This window comes from Pogona vitticeps, chromosome 13, assembly GCF_051106095.1.
Source record: "Pogona vitticeps strain Pit_001003342236 chromosome 13, PviZW2.1, whole genome shotgun sequence".
Classification (NCBI taxonomy): Eukaryota; Metazoa; Chordata; class Lepidosauria; order Squamata; family Agamidae; genus Pogona; species Pogona vitticeps.
Window position 1 is genome coordinate 1277765 of NC_135795.1, and position 26853 is coordinate 1304617.

General features: G+C 50.7%; 1 protein-coding gene across 3 annotated transcripts in view; it reads right to left on the reverse strand.

Annotated features, from left to right (window-relative positions):
• Positions 1 to 23669, reverse strand: part of NHERF2 (NHERF family PDZ scaffold protein 2) — a 46305-nt gene extending 22636 nt beyond the window's left edge. Inside the window, exons 1-2 of one of the 3 annotated variants that reach the window (XM_072982838.2) lie at positions 23123 to 23669; positions 15702 to 15962 (exon numbers count right to left, since the gene is read on the reverse strand). In XM_072982838.2, the coding sequence (XP_072838939.2) occupies positions 15702 to 15962; positions 23123 to 23410 (549 nt within the window). In that variant the 5' untranslated portion in view covers positions 23411 to 23669. Of the gene's footprint in view, positions 1 to 15701; positions 15963 to 20802; positions 21739 to 23122 lie in introns of those variants that run through there. The other 2 variants (XM_072982837.2, XM_020804806.3) reach the window with 2 other exon arrangements.
• Positions 23670 to 26853: the final 3184 nt, after the last annotated feature.

The window sequence follows — 26853 nt, forward strand, 5'->3', positions numbered from 1 at the left end:
CGCAGAGGGAGTCTGCGACACACAGACAGACCCTTTTGCCTTCTTCCCTTCCCCACTGGCTGGGCCAACCAACCCATCACGAAGACGGCTACTGGAGGCCACGCTCCGAGTGCGCCAACTTGGGCCCCTGCCATGGAAAGGAGGCAGGAATAATCGCCTCCATTCATACCCCATACCAGCGATCTGATGTTTGTGAAGAGCGGAGCCGGCTCGCCGCTCAGTGCCAGAGTCAATCTCCTCAGGGCTCTGGAGGGAAGGATCTGAGGCAGGCGAGTGGCCCCACGAGCCGCACGAAGCAACTCAGTGAGAAGCCCCGATGGTCTTTCCTCATCCTGATTTAAAAGGCTGCTCATTGCTTAAAAAAAAAAAAAAAAAAAAAAGCCGCTCTGCGCAAACAAATGCCAGGCCTGGTTCAACTTTTGGCATCCTTCAGCGCTGCTCCACTTTGAAGGATTGTGAGGAAGAATAAATCCGTTCACAGCAGTATGGTGTAGGAGGTGGAGCAAAGAGAGGCCACTTGCGACCCACTGGCTAAATATTGGGGGGGGAACACCCTCGAGCAGGATTTTGTGGTCCCCAAGGCTGCCCCAGAATCCCTTCATTGGAAAATAAAATAAAAGTAATTGTAATTATTTATGTATTATGTTTTTAAAAGCATCTGCCACCCTGAGCTCCGTTGGCAGAAAAGTGAGAAAGGAAACAAACGAATGAATGAAAGAACGAACGAACGAACCAACGAACCAACCAACGAACGAACCAACGAACCAACCAACGAACCAACCAACCAACGAACGAACGAACGAACCAACCAACCAACCAACCAACCAACCAACCAACCAACCAACCAACCAACCAACCAACCAACCAACCAACCAACCAACCAACCAACCAACCAACCAACCAACCAACCAACCAACCAACCAACCAACCAACCAACCAACCATATTCCTCCACCACTATTTTACACTATCCTATCCTTTGCTTCATGGAAGAGTATGGTTGGAAGGCATGCAGGCAGAAACAGAGTTATTGGCCCACCTGGCAGGGCAGCCTGAAGCTTCTCCAGTCGGGCACTCGGGTGAAATAGGAAACTACCTGCCTGATATTTTAGGGTAAAAAAAAGGTAAAGATTCCCCTTGACATTTAGTCCAGTCGTATACGACTCTAGGGGGCGGTGCTCATCCCCGTTTCCAACCCATAGAGCTAGCGTTTGTCCGCAGACAATCTTCCGTGGTCACGTGGCCAGCGTGACTAGACACAGAACACCGTTTACCTTCCCACCAAGATGGTACCTATTTATCTACTCGCATTTTTTGCATTTTGCATGCTTTCAAACCACTAGGTTGGCGGGAGCTGGGACAAGCAACAGGGGCTCACTCCGTTGCGTGGATTCGATCTTACGACTGCGGGTCTTCTGACCTTGCAGCACAGAGGCTTCTGGGGTTTAACCCGCAGCGCCACCACATCCCTTTTGCTATTTTAGGGTAGGATCTTGAAAAGCCAACCCTATGCTCTTCACCAGGAAGCCTGGGGGTGTGTGTTAAAGTCCTACAAACTGTGATTTCTACTTGGGAGGCCAAACCTGGAGACCGGCTGCTCTGTTTCCCATTTCTCAAGCACTCAAAACCACCACCCTTTCTCTTAGATCAGTTTCAGCTGTTCGAGGCACAAGGCTGGGATCTCCACAAACCCCTTCATTCTATTTTATGGTGGGAGGCAAGCCAGCAGAGAAACAAGCCGTGCAAAACCTCATAGGGAATCTGCTGTCCACTCAGAACCCAATAAAAGTATTTGGGATGAAGAACCATGTTTGCACACTCCGTGACCGTCGCTGCTCTACATTTAGCAAAGTTCCCCAGAAAAAACTGTCACGAAGCGTCTGGTGAGGGATTACAGATCACCAACCTCCCTGCTGTGATAAATCTGTTAGTCCTTCAGATGCCGCAAGAAGACTCTCAACTTTTATTTAATCCAAAAAAGAGCAGTTAAGGAAGTCATAACTAACCAAACATGGTGTTTATAAATAAATGCATCTTACTGGAATGGAGGGGAGAAACGGGATGTTTAATATGAATCCACCAGGTCTGTTCCTAGGCTCAGGAATACCACCAAATAAGTTGGCCCCCATCTTCAAGAATGACATTTCTTCAAATACCTGGATGGTTAACACATCAGGTGTGTGTGTGTGTGTGTGTGTGTGTGTGTGTGTGTGTGTGTGTGTGTGTGTGTGTGTGTGCGTGTGCGTGTGCGTGTGTTTTGCAAAGCAAGGCTCACCGTCCTTCTATCCCAACTGGGAGCAAGCAGGGAAATGCATTTCATAAAAACAAACTCTCAGCAAATCTCCCGAAGCTGCAGATGGGTGCTGAGGCCAGTTCTGGACCGCAGACTTAACTAGCTGGCAGCTCATGTTTTTCGCCTTTTGTGCAACGCCATCCGTGCATCTTATTGGCAACGTTTTGCAGAATTAGCCCGCTGCAAACCATGAGCTACCTAGGAGGCTTATTCGTAGGCTCACCATCATATATCACAGCCCCCCGACCAGCAAAGGGCCAAATTACATTTGGCGAGCAGATGCTTGTCCCTTGCGTGCTGTCAGTTTTTCAATGAGAAACAGTCGCAAGAGACTGGGGGATGAGCACTGGGTAAGAATGAACATTTAACATTTAACTCTGTCCCCCTCAGGCTGCTTCTTTGTACAGGAGAGAATACCTTCCCTTATTTTTATCCCAGGGAATCAAGTATCCTGGGGACAAAAAAAGAAGAGAAAACCAACACGGAGGATCATCATCCTCTGCAGTTTCTCTGCCCTTGATTTGATTCATTTCTCTATGCTATTATTTTTTTCCAAGCAAAATGAAGTAATCCCCAGTGTTTTCAAGACACGCAGACGGCTGAGCAAAAAGCCACTTTCCCCATCTCCACTGGATTAGCCGCTCAAAAACCACAGCCGGCCAGCAGCAAGACCCAAGACAGGAATGTTTTAGGCGACTCAAGTCAGTGAGCCCAGCTATATGTAAGCAGCAGGAACATCCAGAATGGTGTTTAACGTTCTTACGGAAGTTGCCACCCTTTGGTCTAGGCTGGAGCTTAGAAAAGAACAGAATTAAAAACATAAGAAGTTAACATTTTAAAAAACACCAATTACAATGCATGCTAATTAAAATACAATTGAATAATTAAAAGCAAGGGGACATCAAAAACAACCTTAGACTCAGATCTGGACACAAACCGAACCGGATGGGCCACAGATTTTTTTGGACTGAATCAAGACCTATTCCAAAACCTCCAGATTCTCTTTGGAACCAAAGTGGGGGGGGGGGTCTGTCTCCCATCCCAAGAACCAGAAGACACCCGAGGCTATTCTGGGTGCAAACGGAGGTGTCCTTCCAGTCTAAATAGCTCAGCCACCAGCCGCCACCTTTCCAGATTAAAGGAGCCCAAGGCAGTGAACCCAAAGCACCTTCAGGATCTCGCTCCGGTTTTTGCCTGGCACAGCAGGGTGGAAAGAAAGGCCCAGCCTGTCCAGATAACTTTTTTTTTTAATCAGCCACGAACACCGTTCCCCTCCACAGCTTATCTCTGAGTCCGAACTGTACAGCCAGCGCTGAGGCCCGGGCACCGGCCGCCAGGCCAACATTCCCAGCATTGCTCCTCCCGACTTATCTCCGGCGGCCACAGCAACTTGACAAAGAGCGTACAAAGTATTTTGGAAGGGTTTGCCGGCACAGAGAAGAGAAGAGGAGCAGCAGGAGGAGGAAGGCTGGCCGGGCAGAGGCTAGGAGGATATTAGAGGCAGGAAAGTTCAAAAGCAGAGGATGATTTTGAACTGCAACTCCCAGAAACCCCAGTCAGCACAGTTGGTGGTGAAGGCTTCTGGGAGTTGCAGTCCAAAACTCCTGAGTAACCCAAGGTTAAGAACCAGTGAGCTAAGGGGAATAAATCCCCAGAAACTGGCCATCCTCCTCAGCAACAGTAGACCTACTCGAGAGTCAAAATCAGGAGGCGAAACTGCTGAAGGCAGGATATTTCTCCAAGAGTTGTGGTTTTCCTTTACTGTAAACACACAGACACACACACACGCGCACACACACACACACACAAAAACCTCTCTTTATGATTGATGAGAATAGCCCAAAACTTGTACACATCCTCTCAAAAGGTCCTTAAATGGATCCTTTAAAAACAGCTCTTAAAAGTAATTTTTAAAAAAGTAAAGCAAAAAAAAAAAAAGTAATTCATGATGCTAGTAAAGTAACTTGGTTCCTACTCACTACATTATTTTTTGAAATGCAACTTGGGCAGAAATGACACTCTCCCGGGGGGGGGGAGAATGGATCTGATTTGCGGGGACTCCAGCCGCCCCATGTTGAGGCCGAGCCCCACAGTAGTATGAAAGCGCCCCAATCCGGGAACTGAGGATGGCTGCAGATGGAGAACGGACTGAACCAGCAACAAAGAGGTATTGGCCAGACTTCCTGCTGTAGGGTCGACACGGGGGGGGGGCGGTCTTGGTGTTTTGACCCTACAAGGGGCGAGCCATCCTGCTGGTTTGGGGTCTCCTCAACGTCCGTCTCTTCCTCATCATCTCCCACCCTGCTAGAACCTGCATGGAGATTTTTTTGCAAACCAAAAAGAGAACCTCGAGGTAGAAAACTTGAGAACTCTGCTCGACTTCCTGTAAAAAGCTTAACTTTGGATTAACTTTCGAAATTAAAGGAGTCTTTGTTCGTTCCTCCGCATTCCACCCAAAATAAACACGCACGAGACAAGGACTCCCAATCGCTCTCAAAAATTCTGATAAGAGCCCGAGAGAGAGAAAATGCATGGTGTTTTTATTTCCAGTCAGGCAGCTTGAAAATCCCCACCGGTCGGCATGGCCATCACATCCAGGCTGGAGGGGGTAATGGGTGCTGTAGTTACTCACATCTGGAGGTCAAGGAAGATGGCTATAAAAGGCAGCGGTCTTTTCCTCCCTGTCCTGAGAGGAAGAGCAGCAGTGTCACCGGGCACTTTACATCTGTTTACTTTAATTTCTCCTGGCAGAAGCTTTCATAGCCTCTCTTTTACTGCAAAACACGGATCCGATGCAGTTTAAATATTATTTACCAGGGGAAGGTGTTTAAAAAGGAAGATTTAAGACATGGCCGTTCCCAACCAGTTTGCCCCAGTAAAAGCTTCCAACCACACACTGTTCCCGGGGAAATCCACGTCTCCTCTGCTCCTTTGAGGGTTGCAGCTAAGGGGAGGGAATTCACCTCTAAATTGGGCACTTTCTACATTTTGTAACATCTGGATGCAACATTTTTTAAATACAGAAACAGGCAAACCCACTGATCACAAGACTGCTGTGATTTTCTGCTTTATTCCACAGTCATTTTCCCCCTTCTACCCTGAAAGTTATAAATGCAGATTTCAACGAAGACAACTAAAAAAGAATCATATGAGTTTGGGTTGCTAGGTCTTTCACACCAACCCCTGAATTAATTCATTTTTTATTTATTCACCCCGCCTTCCTCCTTAAAAAGGGCTTGAGTCAGCTGACCTCTTTTAAAAGACTCTATTTAACAGCTAAAAAACAACAAGTATGCAAATATTAAAAAGAATCAAAGAAACACCACTCTAAAAATAGTAAACAAAACCGACACCAAAAACAGATTCAATGCAACAAGGCCGAAGGTTTTGTTTAAAAAACCCCTCCCTTACAGAGATATGGATTATATATGGCTGCCAAAATAAAAAGAGTACTCAGGAGACTCAGTAGTACTGTTAATTAAGGCTAAGTTGCTAATTTAGACCATCTTAAGGAATGTCAAACCTTGCCCTGCAAGATGAGCCATGGATCTATTTATGACAGCTTTGTTCCTTCAACAGAATCCATGAAAATTCACCATCGCAGTGGAGACGTCAGCAACGTCCCCCTGCCAGTTTCTCTTGCTAATGCAAAATATTGCGCCTTTGAAAACTGTGAATTCCAATCCTAGCGAGTATTTTCTGCAACCATTTACAGGCAGTTTAAGCCGAGCGGCGCTTTCACCAGCATCCGGCAGAAGCTGGCGCAGCAGGCTGTATCGTACAGCAGATAAGAAACTACCCCTGGGAATGGCCCCGGATATTAATATAACTTTTTTTAAAAAAAAATCCCTGCATGTGGAAATCTAGCATGGTAGGGAAAAGGCTTCTGGCTCAGCTTTCTTCCATTATGTGCGAAAGAATCCAAAAATCTCCTGCCTGGAGCCGAAGCAGTAAAATCCTGGAATAACTCAGCCATGCGTGGTTTTGCTAAACCACGTGGCATGAGCCCACTTTTCACTGAAATCAGTTGTTTTTCCTCATGACAAGGAAACACCTTCTGTTGTATTTAAACCCACCACTGATCCTTTCCACCAGGAGGCCCTTTATCTGACACCCTAATAGAGACTTCTTTAATTGCATTGGAATAATATAACAATAAAGAGATCCAAATCTTTCTCTCCTGCTTTTCCGAACTTGTCACGACGCCTTTCCGTCCCCTAACCGTCCTTTTCTAACACTTCAAGAAACAAGAAGCAAAACAAGAAACTCCAGATGTCTAAGCTGGGGGATACCCAGGGTGGTGCACGGCATAGAGTGATGGACTATGACTCAAGAGTCTCGAGTTCAAATCTCCACTCAGCCATGGACACTTACTGAGAGGGTGCAGAACTGGTAAAATCCATCCAGCCAAAGGGCCACCCGTTCCCTATTCCTGGCATAAACTATTAATTTAGCAGGACTTTTAGGAAAAGGTAGGCTCTGTTTCCATCGTACAAGCCATCCTGAATACTCTTGAGCAGCTTGGGTTTTTTCCAACCCAAGGTCGTCCTGTTTAGGAGCTCAGCTCCTGCAAACGGAGGACCACTCGCTGTCAACGCCATCGCTCAGGGATCATCAGTTTGAAAACAAACGGGCTCCTTATGGCATAAAACTGAATAAAGAGAGACAAGCAGATGGGCTTCTTATAAACTACAGGAGCTGCCTGGCCTCTCTGCCTCCAGAACCCATCTGCGATTACGCTTGTTCTAGTTATTTCCATGGTACACAAATACATCTCCAGACGGAGCCACAACCGAACGGCAGTCATTAAAGATGCCAGAAGGCATGAATGAGGTATTGCTAAACCAGAGCAAACCTTATTTCTCTGGATGCCACCTTCCAAAGAGAGAGAGAGAGAGAGACGGCCTGAGGTTACATATTATTTGCCCATTGCATATGATACTTGTAGGCACGCTGCTCTTAAACATGGAGGTTCCATTTCAACCACCACTGCTAACAACCATCCATTACAGATCCTTTGTGAAATCATCTAACCTTAAATGAACCCGCGTGCATGAAGAGAGGACATTTTAATCCCTCCGAGACACCTTTCATGAGAGAAACTGCACAGAACCAGACCTACAAGACATGACATACAGCATTCCATTATAATTCTCGGATTTGTCATCCGAATACACAAAGGTACGGCTGCCTTCTCTTCTGACCTTCAGCCCAACACACCACCACAAAGGATCCAAAACATTCAACTCTTTCCTGGTAAGGAAAGCGGCCAACGTTTTGAATTCGGTGTTGGTAAAATCCCAACAGATGCCCTTATCAGTCTGAGCCACTTGCTCGCTGGCTTGCTGTGAGCTTTCTGTGGATGACGGCTCCGTCTCTATTATAAGGGCCACTGACTCCCAAAAGGGCTTTCAACCAGTCTATCAAACAGGCTTTGCATCTATTTAGCAAACTTTATGGCCCCAATGCATTGTTCTACATCCTAGCTGAGATATTTCAAACCTCTGCACAGGTCAGTGAAAGCAACCAAGCAACCAAGGCCGGCTGTTTTCTGCCTGTGGTTTAAGAAACAGGGGGAGCAGGAAGGTTAGCTCTGGGACGCAGTGGCAGATAGTGACTCCAATTTGGAGAACGGAGGAGATAAGCTTCGAATGCAGTCCAGGTTTTAACCAACACTTTACAACCATCACCCACGAGGCTGAACTTGTTTGGGGGACTGTGGTTCAGGACCTTGGATAACGCTTCTAAAATGCAGGTGAAAAATTGGAGCGGATTCACAGCACACTCAAAAACAGAGTCACACTCCCCTGCCACTGCTGGAGGTTTGCAGAAGGGCTAATCCAGATGGGTGTTTCTTCCCATGCTCCTTTGTGTCAGTTGTGCCTAATGAGCACAGACCTTTACAGGGTATCTGTTCACACTGATTCTTAAAAGCCCGCTCCTCTTCCCTCTGAGAAAGTGCTCCGTCTTCAAGAAATGGTTCAAAGATCTTGAGGAACAGCTTTTGAACTGATCTTCTCTGCTGGGTTTTTTGTCGTTTTAGCAGACCAGTGCTAAAATGAACACATCTGAAAATCCTTTCTGATCAACCTCAGAAATCCTTAACGATCTTAAGGAAACCCTTAGCAATGATCTTCTCTGCTGGATTTTGGGGTTGCTGCTTCAGCAGATGGGTGTCCAACTGAAAGTTTTCTGAACCCTGGACTCAACGTCCACGCAAAGCGACACAGGCGAACCAAAAGAAACGCTTAGCGAGAGATCATTTCTAAGCGTTGGTTGGCATCAGTCTTTTGTCACTTTCGGCACTTATTTAAGCCTTGGGTTGCTGGAAAAATACCAATATCTGCCCAAATCTATTTGTATGGTTCCACCTGACAAACTGTCTCCGGAGGCCATGCTCCTTATACAGTGGTGCCTCGCTAGAAAGTTACCGGGCATGACAGTATTTCCCTAGACATTGACTTTTTGCTATCACTATAGTGATTCGCAAACCAGTGATTCCTATGGGGGAATTTCGCTGGACAATGTTTGGTCCCTGCTTCGCAAACCGATTTTCACTACATGACGATTTTGACAGCTCCTTCTGTGCTCGCAAAACAGGTGTTTTTGGGACCTAAGCTTCACAAGACAGCGATTTAAACAGCTGATCGGCATTTCACAAAGTGGCTTTCCTATGGCCAATCCCTTGCTAGACAACTATGATTCTTCCCCATTGGAATGCATTAAACAGGTTTCAATGCATTCCAATGGGAAATGCTTTTCGCTAGACAATGATTTTGCTAAACAGCGATTTCAATGGAATGGATTAGCATTGTATAGCGAGGCAGCACTGTATCTCAAGATTTGCACTGCTGTCTACATAACACTTCCACTAGACAAAGCTTGGGAAGTCTTTCTGGGCCACTAGATGTGATGTTTTTGAGCTGTCCCAACATGCCTACCCCTTTGGAAATCATATTAAAGACGGCATCACGTGGTCCAGAAGGGCCAATGCAGCCCAAATCCAAAGAGGAGCTTCTAATTTTTGGAAAACAAGCCGTGCAAGCCGCCATCTATCACTGAAATCAGCAACAGATAGGCTGCCCTTCCCACCCAGGTGATCAGACCCCCCGTTGACCCTGCAGCTTTTCCATGCCGGGGAGCTTCAGACCTCTTCGGCCCCCACGAGAAAGGCGCAGCTCCCGAGAGCTCCTTCCTCAGAAATCCCAGCCCAAAGCAGCTCAGGATTCTTAAATGACCCAGTTAATTCCCTCGTTTACCCAGCCCCTGTAATGGAATTAATACGGCCCTCCGGAGAACTTTCAGTCCAGCACTTTTGAGCCTCGCCTCGCTCGCCTGAATGGCGCTCTGTTTGCCAGGCCGACGCTTTTACCGGTCAGACGTCAGAGATTAAAGAGGGGCATCAACGGGAATAAAGCCACCCTAGAGAAGTCTTTCCCGGGGGGGGGGGACCCAGGGGCCAAAACTGAGCCCGGGCTCCAGCCGACCGGCCCCTAAATGGGTTAAAGCCACGTAATGTTCTTAGGGGCCAGGGAGAGAGTTTGACCGTTCCCGGCTTACCAATTAATGCTACCAAATAAAGGAAGTTAGATTACAGAAACAACACGCTTCTTATCCTGCTCAACGGATGAGGAGGAGGATGAAGAAGGGCGCCTTTTAGAGCGACCGTTTACAGCCTCCGTCGTGGGGTTTTAGTTTTGACCACCGATCCTAAAATTCCAGCATTTCTCGATGTTTCTGGGGTTTTCTCCACCATGATCACCTTGACGTTCTCCAGCGCCCAGCCTGAAGGGACTCCAAAGTTTGCCCTCTTCATGATATTTTAGTGGCTCAAAACAGGAATTGGAGAGATTTTACGTGTGGGTGTACCCGTGCGTATGTAGATAAAGACACACACATAAAAGTATACATGAAAACTCACTCTCTTATGCTGTGGTTGTTACATGTCATCAAATGGCCTCCACCTTATGGGCCCCCCCATGAATGAGTGACCCTCCAAACCGCCTTGTCCTCAGCAGCCCTGCTCAGCTCCTATAAACAAAAGGCTGTGGCTTCATTTAGGGGATGAATCCATCTCCCATTTCATCTTCCTCTTTTCCTTCCCTAGCTCCACTCTTTCTACCAGTCAAACAGGTTTCGTAATGAATAAAAAAAGCCCGTTTAGCCGAGGCGAAGCCCAGATAAGCACAGTAACCACCACTCCTTCCCACCACCTTCAACGCTTTGTGGGCAGGGCAGGAGTAGAGTCATTTACACGTCCGTTGACTTCAACCGAGGTGCTCCCCAAACAGAAAAAAAGAAAAGAAAGAAGCAGGACCCATCACACAACCCTGGGGTGACGGGAGACCTTGAGGGGCCCCTGGTCCTCAGCATCATCTTCTCTAAAATCTCCCAGCAGCCATGAGGTCTAGTGACATGATAAATGCATGCTATTCTTCTGCTTTGCCGTTCCGAAGTCTTCCTGGCCCCACGAGACAGCTCCGTCCCATCTCCAAGGCTTGGGCCAAAGACCTCCAAGCCCAGAGACGCCTCGGCCCCCCACCCTTTCTCCTGGGAATGTGCCATTCCTTTAGCAGTCCCGAAACCCGAGGCCCTCGTGTGTGTGTGTGTCCCCCCCCCCCCCCGGGGAACAAAAGCCGAGCGGGCCCAGCCCATCCTGGTGCTAATCTCGTTCCTACCCTTGGTTCATTTCCACTTGCTTTGTGTTCCACTAAAAATACCTCGGCCAAAGGAAGTTTCTGCTACAGGGTGGGGACCTTCCTCCTTAGGAGAGGCTTCCTACCAAAACGCCCCACGTCCAAAACAATCAGGCCACCGGCGTTCCCAAGCGAGAGGGGCTGCAGGGAAAGGAAGAGGGGAGGGCCAGAAGGATCGGCTCTGGAGACCATGCCCGGGGAGAGCCTCCGGTCCACGTCCATCGCGCCTCTTCGCTAGAAGAAGAGGAGACTGTCAAGGAGGGTCCATCCAAGGCGGCGGAAGCAATAGAAGAGTCTTGCATTTTAATCATCATCACTATCATCTCAGAACTGCAAAGTGGGAAGGGACCTGTGGATCATGGGGGCACCCTGGGGGGTGGGTGGGAATCGAACTCCCAGCCTCTGGCACTACTGCCCGATGTCTCAGCTCCTGAGCTCTTTTCCAGCAGTTCTCAAAAGGCAACGAGTTCCTCTGAGACTCCTAGGGAACCACCTCACACCGGATCAAGGCTTTGGGTCCAATCCAGGCCTGCACTCCGAGCGCCGACTTCAGCCAAGACTCTTTCCTGGCCGTACCTGGAGATGTTCCCACAGAGGGAACCTCGGGAGCATTTGCACCCAGAACAGAGGCTTTCCATCTGAGCTACAACCTTCCCAAACACCGTGCCTCATATTCCCAGGGGTGGGGTGGGGATCTCCCTCCCAGCGACAAGCCAAGCCAGACCCCACTGAGCAGCCCAAACCAGGCAAGATCAGCCACATCCCTCCATCTTTTGCAACTTCCAGATTTGTGTGTGTTTGTGTGTGTGAGTCTCGCAAGACGGAATTGCACAATGCCTTGGATTTGTGATCTTGGGGCCCTCCACCAAGGAGCAACCACCGCCCTCACCCAAAAAAAGGCTTGCCTTAGAGCTTCCTGATCCACGCAGACCTGTTCCTACCAGTCCCCCTGGATTTCGAACCCCCAAACCAAGGAAAATGGGGTGAAGAGATGCTTCTTTTCCTTCCTCTCTCTGGTCCTCCCCTCTCCTGCTCGCTCATCATCTCCCGGGGACAGGAAGGGAAGAGAAGCAAGGCAGCAGGACATACGGGAGGGCAACGGACCCAGGAAATATTTCCGGCAGTCCATCACAGACACAGCCAGATGACTTGTGATGCCTCCAGGAATGGCATCCAGCCGGCACTCTCTGCTCCATCTTGGGGGACTGATTTTAACCGCATTTCTCATGGCTGAAAATATTTCAACAACTTGTTAGCTTTCTGTGCCCCCCCCCATCCTGTTTTTCAACCACCCAGCCTGAGAAAGAACTCCGGTGCACTGGAAAGCTTGCGCATGAAGGCGGAACATTATTCAGGCTAACGAAAATAATTGCCGGTTTTGTGGCTTTTATTTTCTACAAAGTGATCTGAATCTAAAGTGATTCACTTTGCTCTTCTCTCGAAAAACAAATACGAACACTCATGATATCTACAAGGATTCGAGAGATGGTCAAAACGGGACTGAGTCAGTAAAGATGCCCAGTTTTCTCTCCAGGACTATATTGTCAAGCAGCCTGTAATTTAAGCTTCCTAAACCTGACCTGGTGATGACATGGAGAGGAGGGGGGGTTGCGCATGTGCGTTTCCACACAATGCGAAGCCGCGGCAGGCCAAGGAGGACCGGAAACAAATTTGCAAGAGAGTCTCTGGACTATATTGCTGTTCTCATGCCCGAACTCTCAGCTGGCCTGATTTTAGCCTCTCAAGGGGATCCGTCCACTATAAAAAGCACAGACAGAATTGTGAAAGTGGTCAACAGATCAAACGCATTGCCCTCTTTTCACCTCTTGACAGGCTGAGGCTTCCGCCTTGGGCCCATGCGCAGGAATTTAAATTTACAGGGCGTACTTCTGAGTAGACAGGGCTAAGAAAGCACATCACACAGCCTGCAAAAAAAAAGGGGGGGGGGAATCCCACAAAAACAACAGATAGAAAGGTACTGGCACAGCATCTTGTTAAACAAGCAGAGGGGCAATCTGCACTTGACAGCAGATTTTAGAAGGGACCGCCATCCTGTTAGCCTGCCTCAACCAAAACAGCGGCCACTGCTCAATCAGTATCCCCAAATTTTTAAACAAATATGGGGAAGAAAGGCATGTGTTTTGCTCATCAGTGAGTTATAACATCTCTGTCTGTGCGCACGCGTGCAGGAACTCTTAGAGTGACCACTAACCCCTGTGCCAAGTGATGTGACCTTGAACGGGTGGGCTGGGAATAGGCAGACAAGAGCGCTCAAATAGGATTTGGACTCTGCTCTTCTCTAGATCTACCTGTAGATTGGGGCCTCTGCCTCTTTCTTCCTCACTTCCTGCTTCTCCCAGCCAGAGAGAGGCAAAATCCTACCATAACCAACAACACAGAACAGCACCCTTTTGGTTTTCCTGTAAACAAGACCAGGCCTCTTTCTCCTGTACTGTCTCCTGAAAGGGTTCCCTGAACCAATACACCGCCAGTTTCCTATTTTTAACCTTAATCATGAGCTTCTGGTGAAGCTAACCTTTTCTAAAAGCCAGACGCTCAGCCTGTTAGCATAAATGCCAAATATTCTGACAAGCAGGGCTTGGGTGGAAGCATGACATACGTCACCTAGTTTTGCCCTCCAAAGTCCAAATACGTATAATCTGTGTGCCCTCCATGTTCTTTTTCCTCCCATCCCATCCTCATAGCTACTTCTGATCCTCAGAGAGAGGGATCTGGCATGATCCCAACACACGTGCCCCACGCCACGGCTTCTCTGACCCACAGCCTCCACTGGGTGTCACAAGAGCTTATCTTTGCAAGCCAGGGGAGGCGCCACTCAGCCCCATGCCAGGGCGTCTCCTCCCCTCGGGTGGGGTGCATCCAGTTTTTACGCCCGAACCCCTGCCCTGCGAAAGACAGAACTTCGAACTCTCAGTAAGACCTTGCTTTCTGGAGATTTCCCCGCTTCCCGCCCCTCGACTCTCTCGTTTTATCTCAACCAAACAAGTTCCTAGTCTCTGCAGAGGCAAGAATGGGTGGTGCCTGATATGAAAAAACCACGAGGTGGAGCAGAGGAGAGGAAAAACTCTAGCAAAGGACGGGACGCCAGGGCTGCCCCGTAGCTCCCTCCACCGAGCGGCAGCAGATCCAGAATCGCTGGAGGAGGGAGGACGCAACCCAAATCGTCTTAATTCCCATAATTTTTCTCGTGGGGTGTAGAATCGAGATTACATTGTCGCAGAATGCCTTGTTTGTTTGTTTGTTTGTTAGTCGGCTGCACGCTCCAAACTCCAAACAGGCCCCTTCCTTCTCCGAGATCAGGCGGTCGGAATTAACTGGGCTAAGATTTCAGCCTCGTTTCGTTTGGAGAAGCTGCTCCTGACACCAATCAGGCAGCTGTAAACAGAGCCCCAGCGATACCTCTTGACCTCATTTGCCGAGGATGAAGGGAAGACCACCACGTCTTCTTCTTCGGCCACCCTCCCCACCTCCCCACGTTCCTGGATTATTCTCTGCTCACCAGCAAACAGCCTCCAGCCGGCCCTTCTTGCTGCTTTTTTGCCACTCTGCGTTCAACACGCCTACCCCCCCCCAATGCACAACGCCACTTTTCAGACAAAGAGGTCCATCGTGGCTTTCCAACCCTGTTCTCTCGTTCTGCACAGAGTCAGATATTTCCAAGCCCCCCCCCCAAAAAAATTAAGCATGCAGAGGAGAGAGGATACAGAGTCCCGTTCTGCTTCAAGAATGCTACCGACTGGCAGTCCTACAGCAGAAATTTAAATCCTGACCAGGTTCATCACCGCACGACAACAAATGATTTTCAGTCCTCATTGCAGAAGAGCAGCAGTCTGTCCCAAAGGGATTTGGGCCATTTCACAGACTGGCTTTTGCATACATTTGGGAAACATTAAAACAGCCGCTGGTGTCCTCTCGTTCCAAGCAGTAGCACCGAATGGGTTCTTTGAGTCTTTTCAATGACTCGGCTTCTGCTTTGTGTGAATGCACACACCAAAGGAAAAGGTGCTAGTGGTGCGGAAGAGGCATTTCTCAGAACTTAGGGGAAACCGGACGAAGGTGGAAAGGGGGCTGAATGCCATGCTTTACTCTCGCGCTGAGATTTGGCTCTCAAAACCAGTCGTCTCGATCAAAATCTCACCAACAGTTATCATTTATTTATTTGAACGTGTGGTTTTTTTTTAACCCAGCCTTTCTCCTTAAAAAGGACCCAGAGTGGCTTTGATCAATATAAAGTAATATTTAAGAGCTAAAAAAGAGTAAAGATAGAAATATCTTTAAAAGAATCAAACAGGGACCACCCTACAACAATCAACAAAAGCAACACCAAAACATATTCAAGGCAGTCAAGTACAAACAGCCATTTTTAAAAAGCCTGCCTGAAGCGAAAGGGGGCTTTGCCTGCTTGCAGAAGGACAGCCAAAATTGGGGGGGCAGCCTGGCCTCCAGTGGCAGAGAGTTCCAAAGTCTGGGATTAGCCAGAGAGATGGCCCTCTCCCGTGGCCCCACCAAACGCACCTGTGAGGGTGAAAGGACCTGGGAATGCAGAAAGCGAGGAAAAGCCAGAAAAGGAGACACAAACCAATCCATGGGCACCCCCCCTCGTGGGAAGTCCTCCGAGGTTCTCCACTCATCCGTGGATCAGGACCTCCACTCATGACAATGGCGTGAAGTTGCCCAGCGAAAGAGCCTTACCTTCCTCTCGCTCTCCGAACGTGAGCTGTGCTTCTGCCTTTTGAGGTTGTTCCGGCTGCCGAGCTCCGCCGGAGGCTTCCAGACGGCCCCGTTGTCGGTGCTGGGCGGTTTGGCCAGAGACCTTTCGGGGTTCGCCACGATGCCGGTGTGCACCATCTCCTCCGTGCAGGTCAGCTGGAGGCTCCGGAGATGCTCATCGGTTTCCTTGTCCACCACCAGTAAACGGGTCTCGGATTCGACCGCTTTGATCCGCTGCACGACCTGGCGGGAAAAGAGCGGAAGGACAAAGACAGTGAATGCAGGTTCCCCCTCAAACAGGAAAGCACCAGAACAGCTGCAATGTGGGCGTGAAAGGAGAATGTATGTTTTCATGACTGTTTTCCTCTTTTCTTCTTACAGTGGTGCCTCGATAGACAATGATAATCCGTTCCACTGAAATTGCTGTTTAGCGAAATCATTGTCTAGCGAAAAGCATTTCTCCATTAGAATGCATTGAAACCTGTTTAATGCATTCCAATGGGGAAGAATCGTTGTTGTCTAGCGAAGATCGGCCATAGGAAAGCCGCCTTGCGAACCATCGATCAGCTGTTTAAATTGCTGTCTTGCGAAGCTTAGGTCCCAAAAACACCCATTTTGAAAGCGCGGAGGGAGCTGTCAAAATCGTCGTCTAGCGAAAACCGGTTTGCGAAGCAGGGACCAAACATTGTCCAGCGAAATTCCCCCATAGGAATCACTGTTTTGCGAATCACTATAGCGATCGCAAAAAGTCAATGTCTAGCAAAAAAAAACCTGTCATGCGGGGTAACTGTCTAGCGAGGCACCACTGTATTTGACTATTTACGTAGCTAGTGAATTTTTAAAAAGTATTTATGAATGCCAGAGGGAGATTCGGTCTCGTCTGATCCTTCTGGCTTCACCAAAGACCTGGCAGAAATGGACAAAAACGATCCCAGAAAATAAGAAGCGGAGAGCAAGATAAAAACCAACAATGGCCACGAAACCTGCTTTGTCCAAGCCAACTATGGCATTGTCATGTCTTCCAGCAATGACACAACCCAGTCATCATGGTACCAGATGAGATGCTACCTTGAGCCGCAGTGTCTTTCTATTCATCTCCCACATGGCAAGGTCCGGGAGTCAGGCTCCGTGGATGAGAGGGAGCCTCCCTGATAAACCTATAGCCCACAGCCAGGGCCATTCCCTGGTCCAAACCAGCTCACCGCTGAGGCTGGAAGCTGTAAAAAATTCTCTTCTCCACCTTCCTCTGCCCACTGGTGAGCTCTGGAAACAATAAAAAGGTGTGCCATCCATCTAGACTAGAGCGCACTGCATGGTCGACAGCCCGAGAACCCTCGGAAAGGCCTTCTGCTCTCCGTCAAATCTGCTTTTCTGCTTCGCCATGCGCAGGACGGATCCAAAGCGTCGTCAAGAGGCTGCATGGCTCGACCCAGGAACGTTGCGTGAAACCGCCTTCCTAAATCCCATCCTAGCCGAGGGAGAAGGGGGGAGCTCAAACCCAACCCATCAACTTGGATAAAAAGATCTGCTCCTCCAGAGAGGAAAAAAAATTGTGTTTTTTAAAAATGGTATACTTATTGATCTTTCCTTTAATATTGCCTACTTATGATGTAAGACGCCTCTTTATTCATTGTCCGTAGTTTTAAATATGGTATTTTAATGATGTTAACCACTGTTGAACACTCATTACTTTCAGCTTTAAATACTGTTGTGGTAACCTGCATTGGGTCCTTTTTCATGGAGAAAGGTGGGGTAAAAATATTTTAAATGAATACATAAATAAATAGATTTTTGAGGACTCCTTCCCCCAGGACCAAAGGCACTTTCTCCGTTCCTGCTCTTTTCTCCCTCTGTGGTTACCTGGCAGACACCATGCCACCTGCCAGAAGCCAAGATGGGGCAGGGGTGTGGGGGGCTCTGCCCCATCTTCAACCCCTCCCTTCCCTTTGTCCTTCTGTGTTGCTTCTTTTCATTGCAAGCGTAGAATTTCTGCCCTGTTATAACATCTCGTATCCGGTGGCTCTGGGTGCCCTTTGGCCTGACGGGTGAAGTAGAAAAGAATTTTGAAAATTAAATCACATCCAAACTCTTTTCGTACCCTAAGACCATTTCATTTCTCTGCACGTGGGACTGTATTTCCCCAACAGAATGATTCCTACTTCTGTATCGGTGATTTCAAAGAAAAAAAAAAGGAAACCATTTATATCATGGTGCTTTCTTGGGCAAAAACTCCCAAAATCCACAGGCAAACGTAATGTTTCTGTGCCATGCATCAGTGGCTCTGTCCACAGCGCCACCAATCTTATGAACCTCGTCATCATTTGCATTAAATTTGACATGACCAAAATGAAATCTGAACTGTAAAACCAACTCGATGCCCCTTCCTCAAGGAGCGAAGTCTCTCCAGGACATATTTCGCATCCATGTCTCAACGCCAAGGGAAGGAAGCAAATCAAAGATGGGTGGAGAATCCCTGAAGGCTTTCTCTAAGAGGTGGGCTTGGCACAGCTGTCGCCCCCCCCCCCGCCAGCCAGGATGGTGCCTTCTTCTAGACATTTGTGACTACAGGACCCATCATTCCTAGCCATGGATCTGCCAGGAATGATGGAACGAGGCGAAGGACAGTTGTGGTCCAAAACACAAATTGAGACAATTTTAAGGGAGGATTTGATGAAGGAAGCAGAGATTATGTCAGGCGAGCAAGGGAGAACGGGCAGATGTTTTTTTTAAGGGACAGGGAATTTTTGAGCAGGTGAACCCGGTAGAGGAAGGAACAACGTCAGAAGCTGGAGCATGAAGGGAAATAGAGGCAGGGTGTTGCGTTACACCAAAAAGACCACAGACATTCTTTTTAATCTTCTTAAACCAGCTCTATCCCTCTTAATCTCTCATCCTAGATTTCTAGCCGTCTTTTTGTTCTGAGTCATTTTTTCCCTCCCCCCCACCCTCACCTTCACCAGGCTACTTTAAAGTGAACGGATTTCGAAGTGTTTCAGACCCGGGCAGCTCCTTCCCAAAGTTTACAATCACAAAGCATGTTGGAGCAGCTCTGCATCAAGGGAACGATGACCTGGGGAGGTCAATCTTCTCACGTCACGAGCAAAAAATGTGTGCCACCGCACACATCGCGCCCAGGTTAGGACGGGGCACTGCTTTATTTAAGAAGCTAAAGCACTGAATGGGTTCTCTGTGTCTTTCTTCACAACCCAGGGAGTCTTTCGGCACCTGCATTTTGTGTATATTTTGATCTTTAGAAGCCAACGACACGAGTGACACGGAGATGAAGGGAGCTTTCTTTCCCTCACTCAGATCTGGAGAGGAGGTTACTCATCTCCATCCTCTCACCCCCAGAGGCCTTGGGGCCCACCGTCCCCAATCCATGGGACCATTCAGGGAAGATGGGCAGTTTAGTTTGATGCAGCGTGCAGTTGAGGGTCTTGTCCGTGGTTCCCCACCTTAGGCGAAGCGTCCCCCCATATATATTCAGCCGGGGGCTTTCCCTATGAAACTGGCCGGCTCTGTGCCTGAATCGACACATAACACACCCCTCCATGGCTCAGAAACCAAACCAAAACCAAACTCTTGGCTCCTGAGGTCGAGTCCAACCTGCTCATTTCGTGCCACAGGCGGCGGCCAAGAATAACTACAGAATAAACACTTTTCAATTATGCAGCTATCACGGTGATGACCCAGAGCTCTTCAAGGTGATTGAAGAAATGACACACACAGAGAGAGAATGGTGGGGGGGAAAAACTTCAGGGGTGGGGTGAAATTCAGCTTCAGAGCCACGAAGGCAATTTGGGGGCCACCAGCCCTCCCTGGGCGACTCTTCTTCTGTCCAAAACTACGGTTCCCCAAAGCCTCTGGGAGTCACGTCTCCCCTTTTAAAATAGGGCCCGGCACCCTTGAACACTGCAAAAGTGTACGTTTCAAAACTGGGAGTGAAAACCTGTCCCCCTTGCTTGTGTTTCGGGGCTGCCTGAGCATCCCCTGAAGTTTCCTGGAGCAGCAGAACAACCACCTGGTCAGGTGGACGCCCTTCCGAGACCCACACATCGATTGCACGTTTCGAGTCCAAAACACCGAGGATGGACATCGTCCCCTTCGTTGGCACATTGGGGTAATGCTTCGTGCCTCTGATGATAAAGCAAAAGCCCACAAAAGATTTAAAAGGCCACATGATTCTGATGTCCGAAGAAGTGGACAATGTTCCACGAAAGCTGACATTAAAAGATAGCCGTTAGTCATTAAGATGCTGCAGCGTCTTCTTCTTTTTCTGCTTTGGTTTTGCTTTCTGTCTCTTGCGGGCACGATCCTTTGTCTCCTCATCAGCAGCCCCTGCAACCCGACTTGCGTGATCGTGCTGTCTTGGATCGCGATGACCCATCACTGGACAACCCATCGGTGTACAAGGCAGCTTCTGAGATCCCCTGGGGCTCCCCGTAGAAAACTCTGTGCTTAACTTCCTTTGCAGCACAGGGACTAGAAGCATGCACCAAGGAGGAAAAAGTATAAGCTACAAAGGCAACCAACAAACAATAACAAAAACAGGGCAAAATCAAACACAAACACAGGGTTCAGACAAACAAAGCCAACTGTTGCCTACACTGTGTATGTTTTGCTCTATGTATCCAGACATTTCACGCCACAGGTCTGAAAAAAGCCACCCACAACATCTCACACTGCAATAAATGTGCCTCTCTTAAAAGATGCCACGGTACTTTCATTTCCCCTTCGTTTTGGGGCGCTGACCCTTTTTCCTTGCCCCTGAGTTAAATCGGCCCGAGGGCTCCCCGAGGCACGGCTCCCCGGCTGAAACTCAAGCCTGCAGCCATGCTGTCTTCTCCTTCTTAGCCGATGTTGTTGTTCAAAGAAAGGGGGAGGGAAATGGCAGAAGCAGGGAGAGAGAGAGAGAGAGAGAGAGAGAGAGTCGGGAAAGGTCACAAAGGAAAGGCCGCTGCCTCGGCACCCCATAAAATGACGTGACCGTGGCAGGGAAATGAGGACCTAAAAGCCCCCCTCTGCTAATGCTTCCAGGCACCGCACACCCCTTCCCTGGTTTGCAAATTATTTCAGACCGTACCAAAGTGCTTCGGGTGAGCTCCTGAGCTGACTGCAGGCAACTCTCTCTCTCTCTCATTAATCCCACGAGCGGGTGCTCCAGCCGGCCGCCAGTTTCCATGGGCACTATTCATGTACATCATGTGCCGCTACCATGACGCCCAGCCTGGGCACCCCCCCCCAGACAAGATGGCACCAAGCGGGGAGACACTCTGTGATGAACTGCAAATCCACCCTTCGAGAAGGTCACAAATTCGTAGTTCGCATACCTCCTCCGCCCTTTCCTATATTTTATTCCTTTTTCCCTAAACAGAAAACTCCTAAAGGATTCAGGGTCTGGTGGGAGTGGGTGGGGATTGACCCACAGTTACTAGAGTTCCCAATGATTCTTCCTTCCCTCCTACGAACTTTAGGGAAAGCGTCCCGATGGGGAGAGATGTCAGACAGGAAAATGGGCTGCCCGAGCGAATGGGGGGGGGTGCTCTTTTGCTGGGGAATTTTAAAAAGAGGTTCCGTGACCATCTTTCTGAGATGTTTGAGGGCTGGGTTTGTGCATTGGCAAGGGGGGATTCCTAGGTGATCCTTTTTGGAGAAGGACCCTTCTAACCCTATGATTCTGTGATTCACGACCAGCTCTTTGGAATCTACGGCGCCTGCCATTGTATTGCCTGCAGTAACACCGACGTGTCCAACTTAGGAGACACTGAAAAAGCACCAGGGAGACCCAAATAATAATAATAAAAAGCAACCCATCAATCAACAGGTCTTAGTCAAAAGAGGAGACAGAGCGGCTCCCAGCTTGGCAGAGGCCGGCCCTTCCATCAAGGGGATGAGACGTTTGGCTTGCCGGCAGCCCATCCCACTGGGGGGCTTCCTAACTCAGAGACAAGACAAGGAAAGAGGGAAGATCCGAGGAGGGCCTGGCAGAGAGGAGGGAAGAGAATGGAATGGACATTTCGCATCCAGATCCTAAGGACAGACCGAGTTGATGCCATGCCATGCTTTCCTGCGGGCATCTAAGATGCACAACATGGGTAGGTTACCAAACCACAAGAATTTGGCCAGGAATTTTTCCCAGCTGCTTTCTCCCCTTCAGGGCACCCTCCTTGCCACGGCCAAGCCTGCTCTGCCCCAGAGAGTGCAGCAGCTGCTCAAAGGGAGACCAAGGCCAACCTCTGGGCACATCCCAGCTCTCCCGGCGAGCAGTAAAGGGGCTCTTCCACGCCTGCGTTATTCACTCCCATCCGGGGAAGAGCAGCAACAGCGACTCAGGAAGAAGGTTCCAGGAGGCCCACAACAAACAGGTCACACATGAGTGTGTCTCCAAGCCAGGAACAGATCAAATACTGCATCCCGTCTCACACAGAGACAAACACCAGACTTGCCAAGGAGCACCCGGTCAAGAGGGGCCGCCTCCTTCTCCGGCGACACCACCTGGGCTGAACCCCTTTGTTGGCAGCCACAGAGGCGAGGAGCCGGGACCGTCTTCTTCTTAGTGCATCAAGAACCAAGAAATTTTTCTGCCTGAGGCTGCCGAGGAGCTACCCCCCCCCAAGAAAAAAAGTCACAGTGCCACGAAAACCAGCCGAATTATTTGGGCACACAGGTGACAGTGCCACCTACGTCCCTCTCTCTCCATCCCCGGGCAACAAAGAAGGAAAGCATCGAGATCTTCCAACGCAGCCACCTGCTTCACCCTGGCAAACGGCAGGGCCGGCCAGTGCCATACTGGGAACCCTCCACCCTCTCAGGAGCCCAGCCCAGCCCGTGGGCACCTGCGATGCCCCTCAAAGCCCTCTCCAGGCATTCACTGTTCAAAGAACCAGAGGGGCAGCACTGGATCCAGGGCTGTCCCAACACATTTTGCTGCCTGAGGCAGGGGGGAAAAAACACCCAGGCAAGCCTCCCCCTACGCCCCCCCTCTCAGGAAACCAAGGTGCCCCATAGGCCAACTTCTTCTGCCAGGTCAGGCTGAACACCCGGCCAGCACCTCTTCCTCTCCGGGAGGCGGTGGGGGTTGGAGTCTTTTAAGAAACCACAGTCAACCGTTTCCAGTCCGGTCTCAAGCCATGTATCTTGCCCTTCCAGGCGCCTTGCTCCGCTTTAGGGACCGGCGGGCCCCGAGGAGGCCAACCGGCGCTCGCCCGGCCTCTGCCGCAGGCCAGCAGCGGCTCTGGCCGCGCCAAGGGGGCTCCCGAGATAGACTGCCTTGCAAGCGGGAGGCTCGACGGAGCCCTCCCCCGCGCTTCCCCAGGGGCCACCCTCCCTCTCCTCCCAGCCCGGCCGCGCTCGCTCCCCTCTGCCCGCCGCTGGAGGCTCGTCGAGGGGGGGGGGGCACCGACCTGGTGGTGGGTCTCCTTCTCCACGTTGACGCCGTTGACCTCGACGACGCGGTCTCCGGCCCGCAGCCCGGCCGCCTCGGCCGGCGAGTCCGGCTCCACTTTGCGGATGAACTGCCCGCTCTTGCCCTTCTCGCCGTGCAGGTGGAAGCCGTAGCCGGTCTCGCCCTTGCGCATCGGGCAGAGGCGCGGCCGGCGGCGCGACAGGCTCCCGGAGGGACCCCCGCCGCCGCCCCCCGCCGCCCCCGCCCCGGGGCCCGGGCCCGATCCGGCCTCCTGCTCCTTGGCCATGACCGGCAGCAGCGCCGGAGCCGCCTGTCCGCCTGTCCGCCTGCCTGCTCTGCCTGCCTGCCTGCCTGCGCGCTGCGCCCGGAGCGCTTCCGACGGCCGGCCACCGCCAGAGCCAGAGCCGGAGCGAGAGCCAGGCAGGGAGGGAGGGAGGGAGCGAGGCCGGCCCCGAGGCGGTGCCAACCGGGCAGGACGAGCCGGGCGGCGCCCGAGCCTCTGCCTCCTTCTCCGCCTCCTTCTCCGCCTCCTCCGTCAGCCTCCCCGCCGGAATCTTCCAGCGCTCTGGAGCTTCTTGGGGGGTGTGGGGGGGTTTCCTCTTCTCGGGTGACGGAGCCCCGGCGGCGGCGGCGGCGGCCGGGAAGGAGGTTTTCCCTTTCCTCTCCTTTCCTTTCCGCGCTTCGGCGGAGGGAGGCGAAAAGGGGAAGGGGCTTGGTGGGAGGGGAGAGGGAGGGCGCCGGAGGAGGGGAGCCCCAGGGTCCCTCGAAAGCCCGGCCGCTGCGGTGCAAATGGGGGCGGGGGCGGGGGAGGAGAAAGAAGCAGCGGCGCGTCTCTGGGCATGGGCAGAGCGCTCCTCCCTCTCCATGCTGGCGTTCAGGTCTAAGACCAGCCGGGGCGGTGGAGGGGTTGAAGGGGAACGACGAGGGCGCCAGTTCCCACCTGAAGGGGACAGTAGGTGCCTGCTCTCAGCCTGTCCTACCCACCAGGGTTGTTGGGAAGGTTCCTTGGGGAAGGGGAAGAGCCTTTTAGTCTGTCCCCTCCCCCCCCCCCAGAGCCCTTTAGGGGAAAAGGGTTATGAAACCATGGAAGTGCCTCTGAAACGAGCCTGCTGGACTTCCATCATCCTACCTGCCTCTGGTTTTGTCCTTGCTGTTTATTTCTACCCAGCGTCTCCTCCTATCAGCACAAGGTGGTCTCCGTGGCTCTCCTCCTTCGCCCATGATGCCCATCCCCCACCCCCCTGGGACAGGCCTCAGTTTCCCCCAGTGCTCGTCTGTGTTTCACTCTGTACACCAGAATCTTCCTCCTCTCTCCCAGTTGGGCTAAAGGTACATAATAAGCATCTGACAACCGCAGAGTTGGAAGAGGGACCCTGTGGGTCATCCAGTCCAGCCCCAGTCAAGGAAGCGCGGGGAGCGGGGAATTCGAACTCCCAACCTCTGTCTCCACAGCTACAGACCTAGCCCCATGAGCTACCCAGCAGTTCTACATGAGGCCACACCAATCAGGGGGGCACCCCGGTTATGCCCACGGGGCACAAGCTACCATGTAGTTCTCCCATGCAAGATGGACGCCTTTGTGCAGGAGAGTTTCCCGCTCCCTGGCCGGTGCCTCCTTCTTGGCGAGTAAGTAGCCCGTCTCCAGTCACCTTGACCTGACGCTCAGCATCTACCAGCCCTCCTTCCAAATTATGCTCAGGTAGGTGTGAAGGGTTTTTGAGCATCCTGGCCCTTTTCTGTACTCCTGCTTGTGGGAAGAGTGCCCTGCCGAGACCTGCTTTTGTTCCCCCCGCGGAACACCATAGCAGCAAAATTAAGGCTTCGGCGAGAGTCCCCGCTGCTTTTTGCCTTTTCAGGCAGAGTGCCTTTGATTCCGAGAAAATGAACAGCACTCTCCTTTCGGGAAAATGTGCAAAGCAGAAAAGGTAGGGGTGTGAACTCTGTGTTACTTCTGTAATTGTTTCCCCAGATTCCGGAGGCAGCTTTCCTTACCACTTGCTGCTGTGATGCAAAAGAAGGTGATTCAGGACTAATTTCACACCAGGCCCCCTAGAAACCAACAAGGTCTGCCATTGGGGATCTAGACCCCCCTCTCCAGCTGCATCTGGGAGGCAGCATCTGCTCACCCCTGATCTATAGGGACAGGCGGTGGCTCTCCAAGTACCTGGATTGGAAAGGGTTTCTTTGCCAGCCCTATCCACAGAGGTCAGAAATCGAACTCGAGACCCTTCGCACACAGAGCAGGTGCTCTATGATGGGGTTACTCTCTGGGCCCAAAGAAGGTCAAGGAAACCTTAATAATAGCAACCATCAGGACCATTCTGGCTTACGGCAGCCCTTTGCAGAGTTTTCCAGGTAGAAAGTACTCCGAAGCCGTTTCCCCTCCCCTTCTTCCGGGGTGTAGCCCTGGGACTGCGCAGCTTGCTCAAGGCCACCCAGGCTGGCTCTTCTCCCAGGAAACAAAGTAGTGAAACGAATTCCCGACCTCTGGCTCCATAGCTGGAGACCTCAACCACTGAGCTGTTCAGTCACCTCCATACCCATGTTCCCTTTAAATCCTGGACCAAGGATGTAGCAAAGTGGAGACCCAGAACTTCAGTTAAAGAAGGGGGGAAAATCCACACCTTCCTTTCCGTTCATCCTTTGAACCGATCACGGGTTTGAGCTTTCACCCTTTCTGACATAGCCCAAGACCGCAGCGGAAAATGGCAAGCTCAAGCCATTTCTCCCGGAAAAAGTACTAAAACTTTAAAGAAAGTTTACGGGCTCCCTTTTGAAGGATGAGAAGACCATTTGGTTTGCAAGGAAACGAAGGCAACCTCGGCCCAACCTGTGTGTCCCTCTCTTAGTACACCCAGAGGCAGGACAACTGTGAAAATATGGAATTTCTAGGGCAGCTTTTGTAGGGCCATCCAGGTTAATTTTTTCTCACTACCCTTGGGAGACTTTCGGACATTATGATCTTTGCTGGAGGGCTGCTTTTCACCCGGCTCTGATCCCTGATTATGCTTCCGCATGACGTGCACTTGACTTCACCTTTCCTTCGCCGGATGCCATTATTATTCCAAAATGCACGGAACATGTATAGCGGTGACCTCGTGGCTCAAGTCCTCGGTTGTAAGGATAATAACGAGTGGGAGAGAAATCTGGAGCTCTTCGAGGAAGAAAAGTTAAATACCAATGTGGTCCTTAGAAGTCCTCTCTGCAGTTGTGTGTGCTATTAGGATTGTTTGGGCTGCCAAGCCAGGGAACCTGCAAGGTTAAGTTGCAAAACCTGCAATTTCTTTGAATTTGGCTATGAGTTTTTACTCTTTTCACAGAGGCCTCTGCGTTTCTTGATGGTCTCCCCGGCTGTGCTGACGATCCTGATGCCAGGGGGCTGTGTGCTGAGCAACTGAGCACCCTACACTTCGGAAGCATCATCTTTTCCCTCCTGCCAGCTGATGGCCCCAGGGCAAAACAGGACCCTCTGTCTGAAAGTGAATCCTGTGGCCATCTCAGCAGCAACACAGAGGCTGCCCAAGACTCCCCCTCCGGGCACCATGACAGCCCAAAAGCAAAGTAGCAGCGCCCCCTGCCGACCATAGGGCTGACGTTTTTCCTTCGGGTTTCCCCCGCCCCCCAGTGGCTGCTGCTATTCAGATGCTTTGGACTACAACTCCCAGCATTCCCAGCCAATGGCCCTACTAGGGCTGGGACCCATGGGATCTGAAGTCCAAAACATCTGGA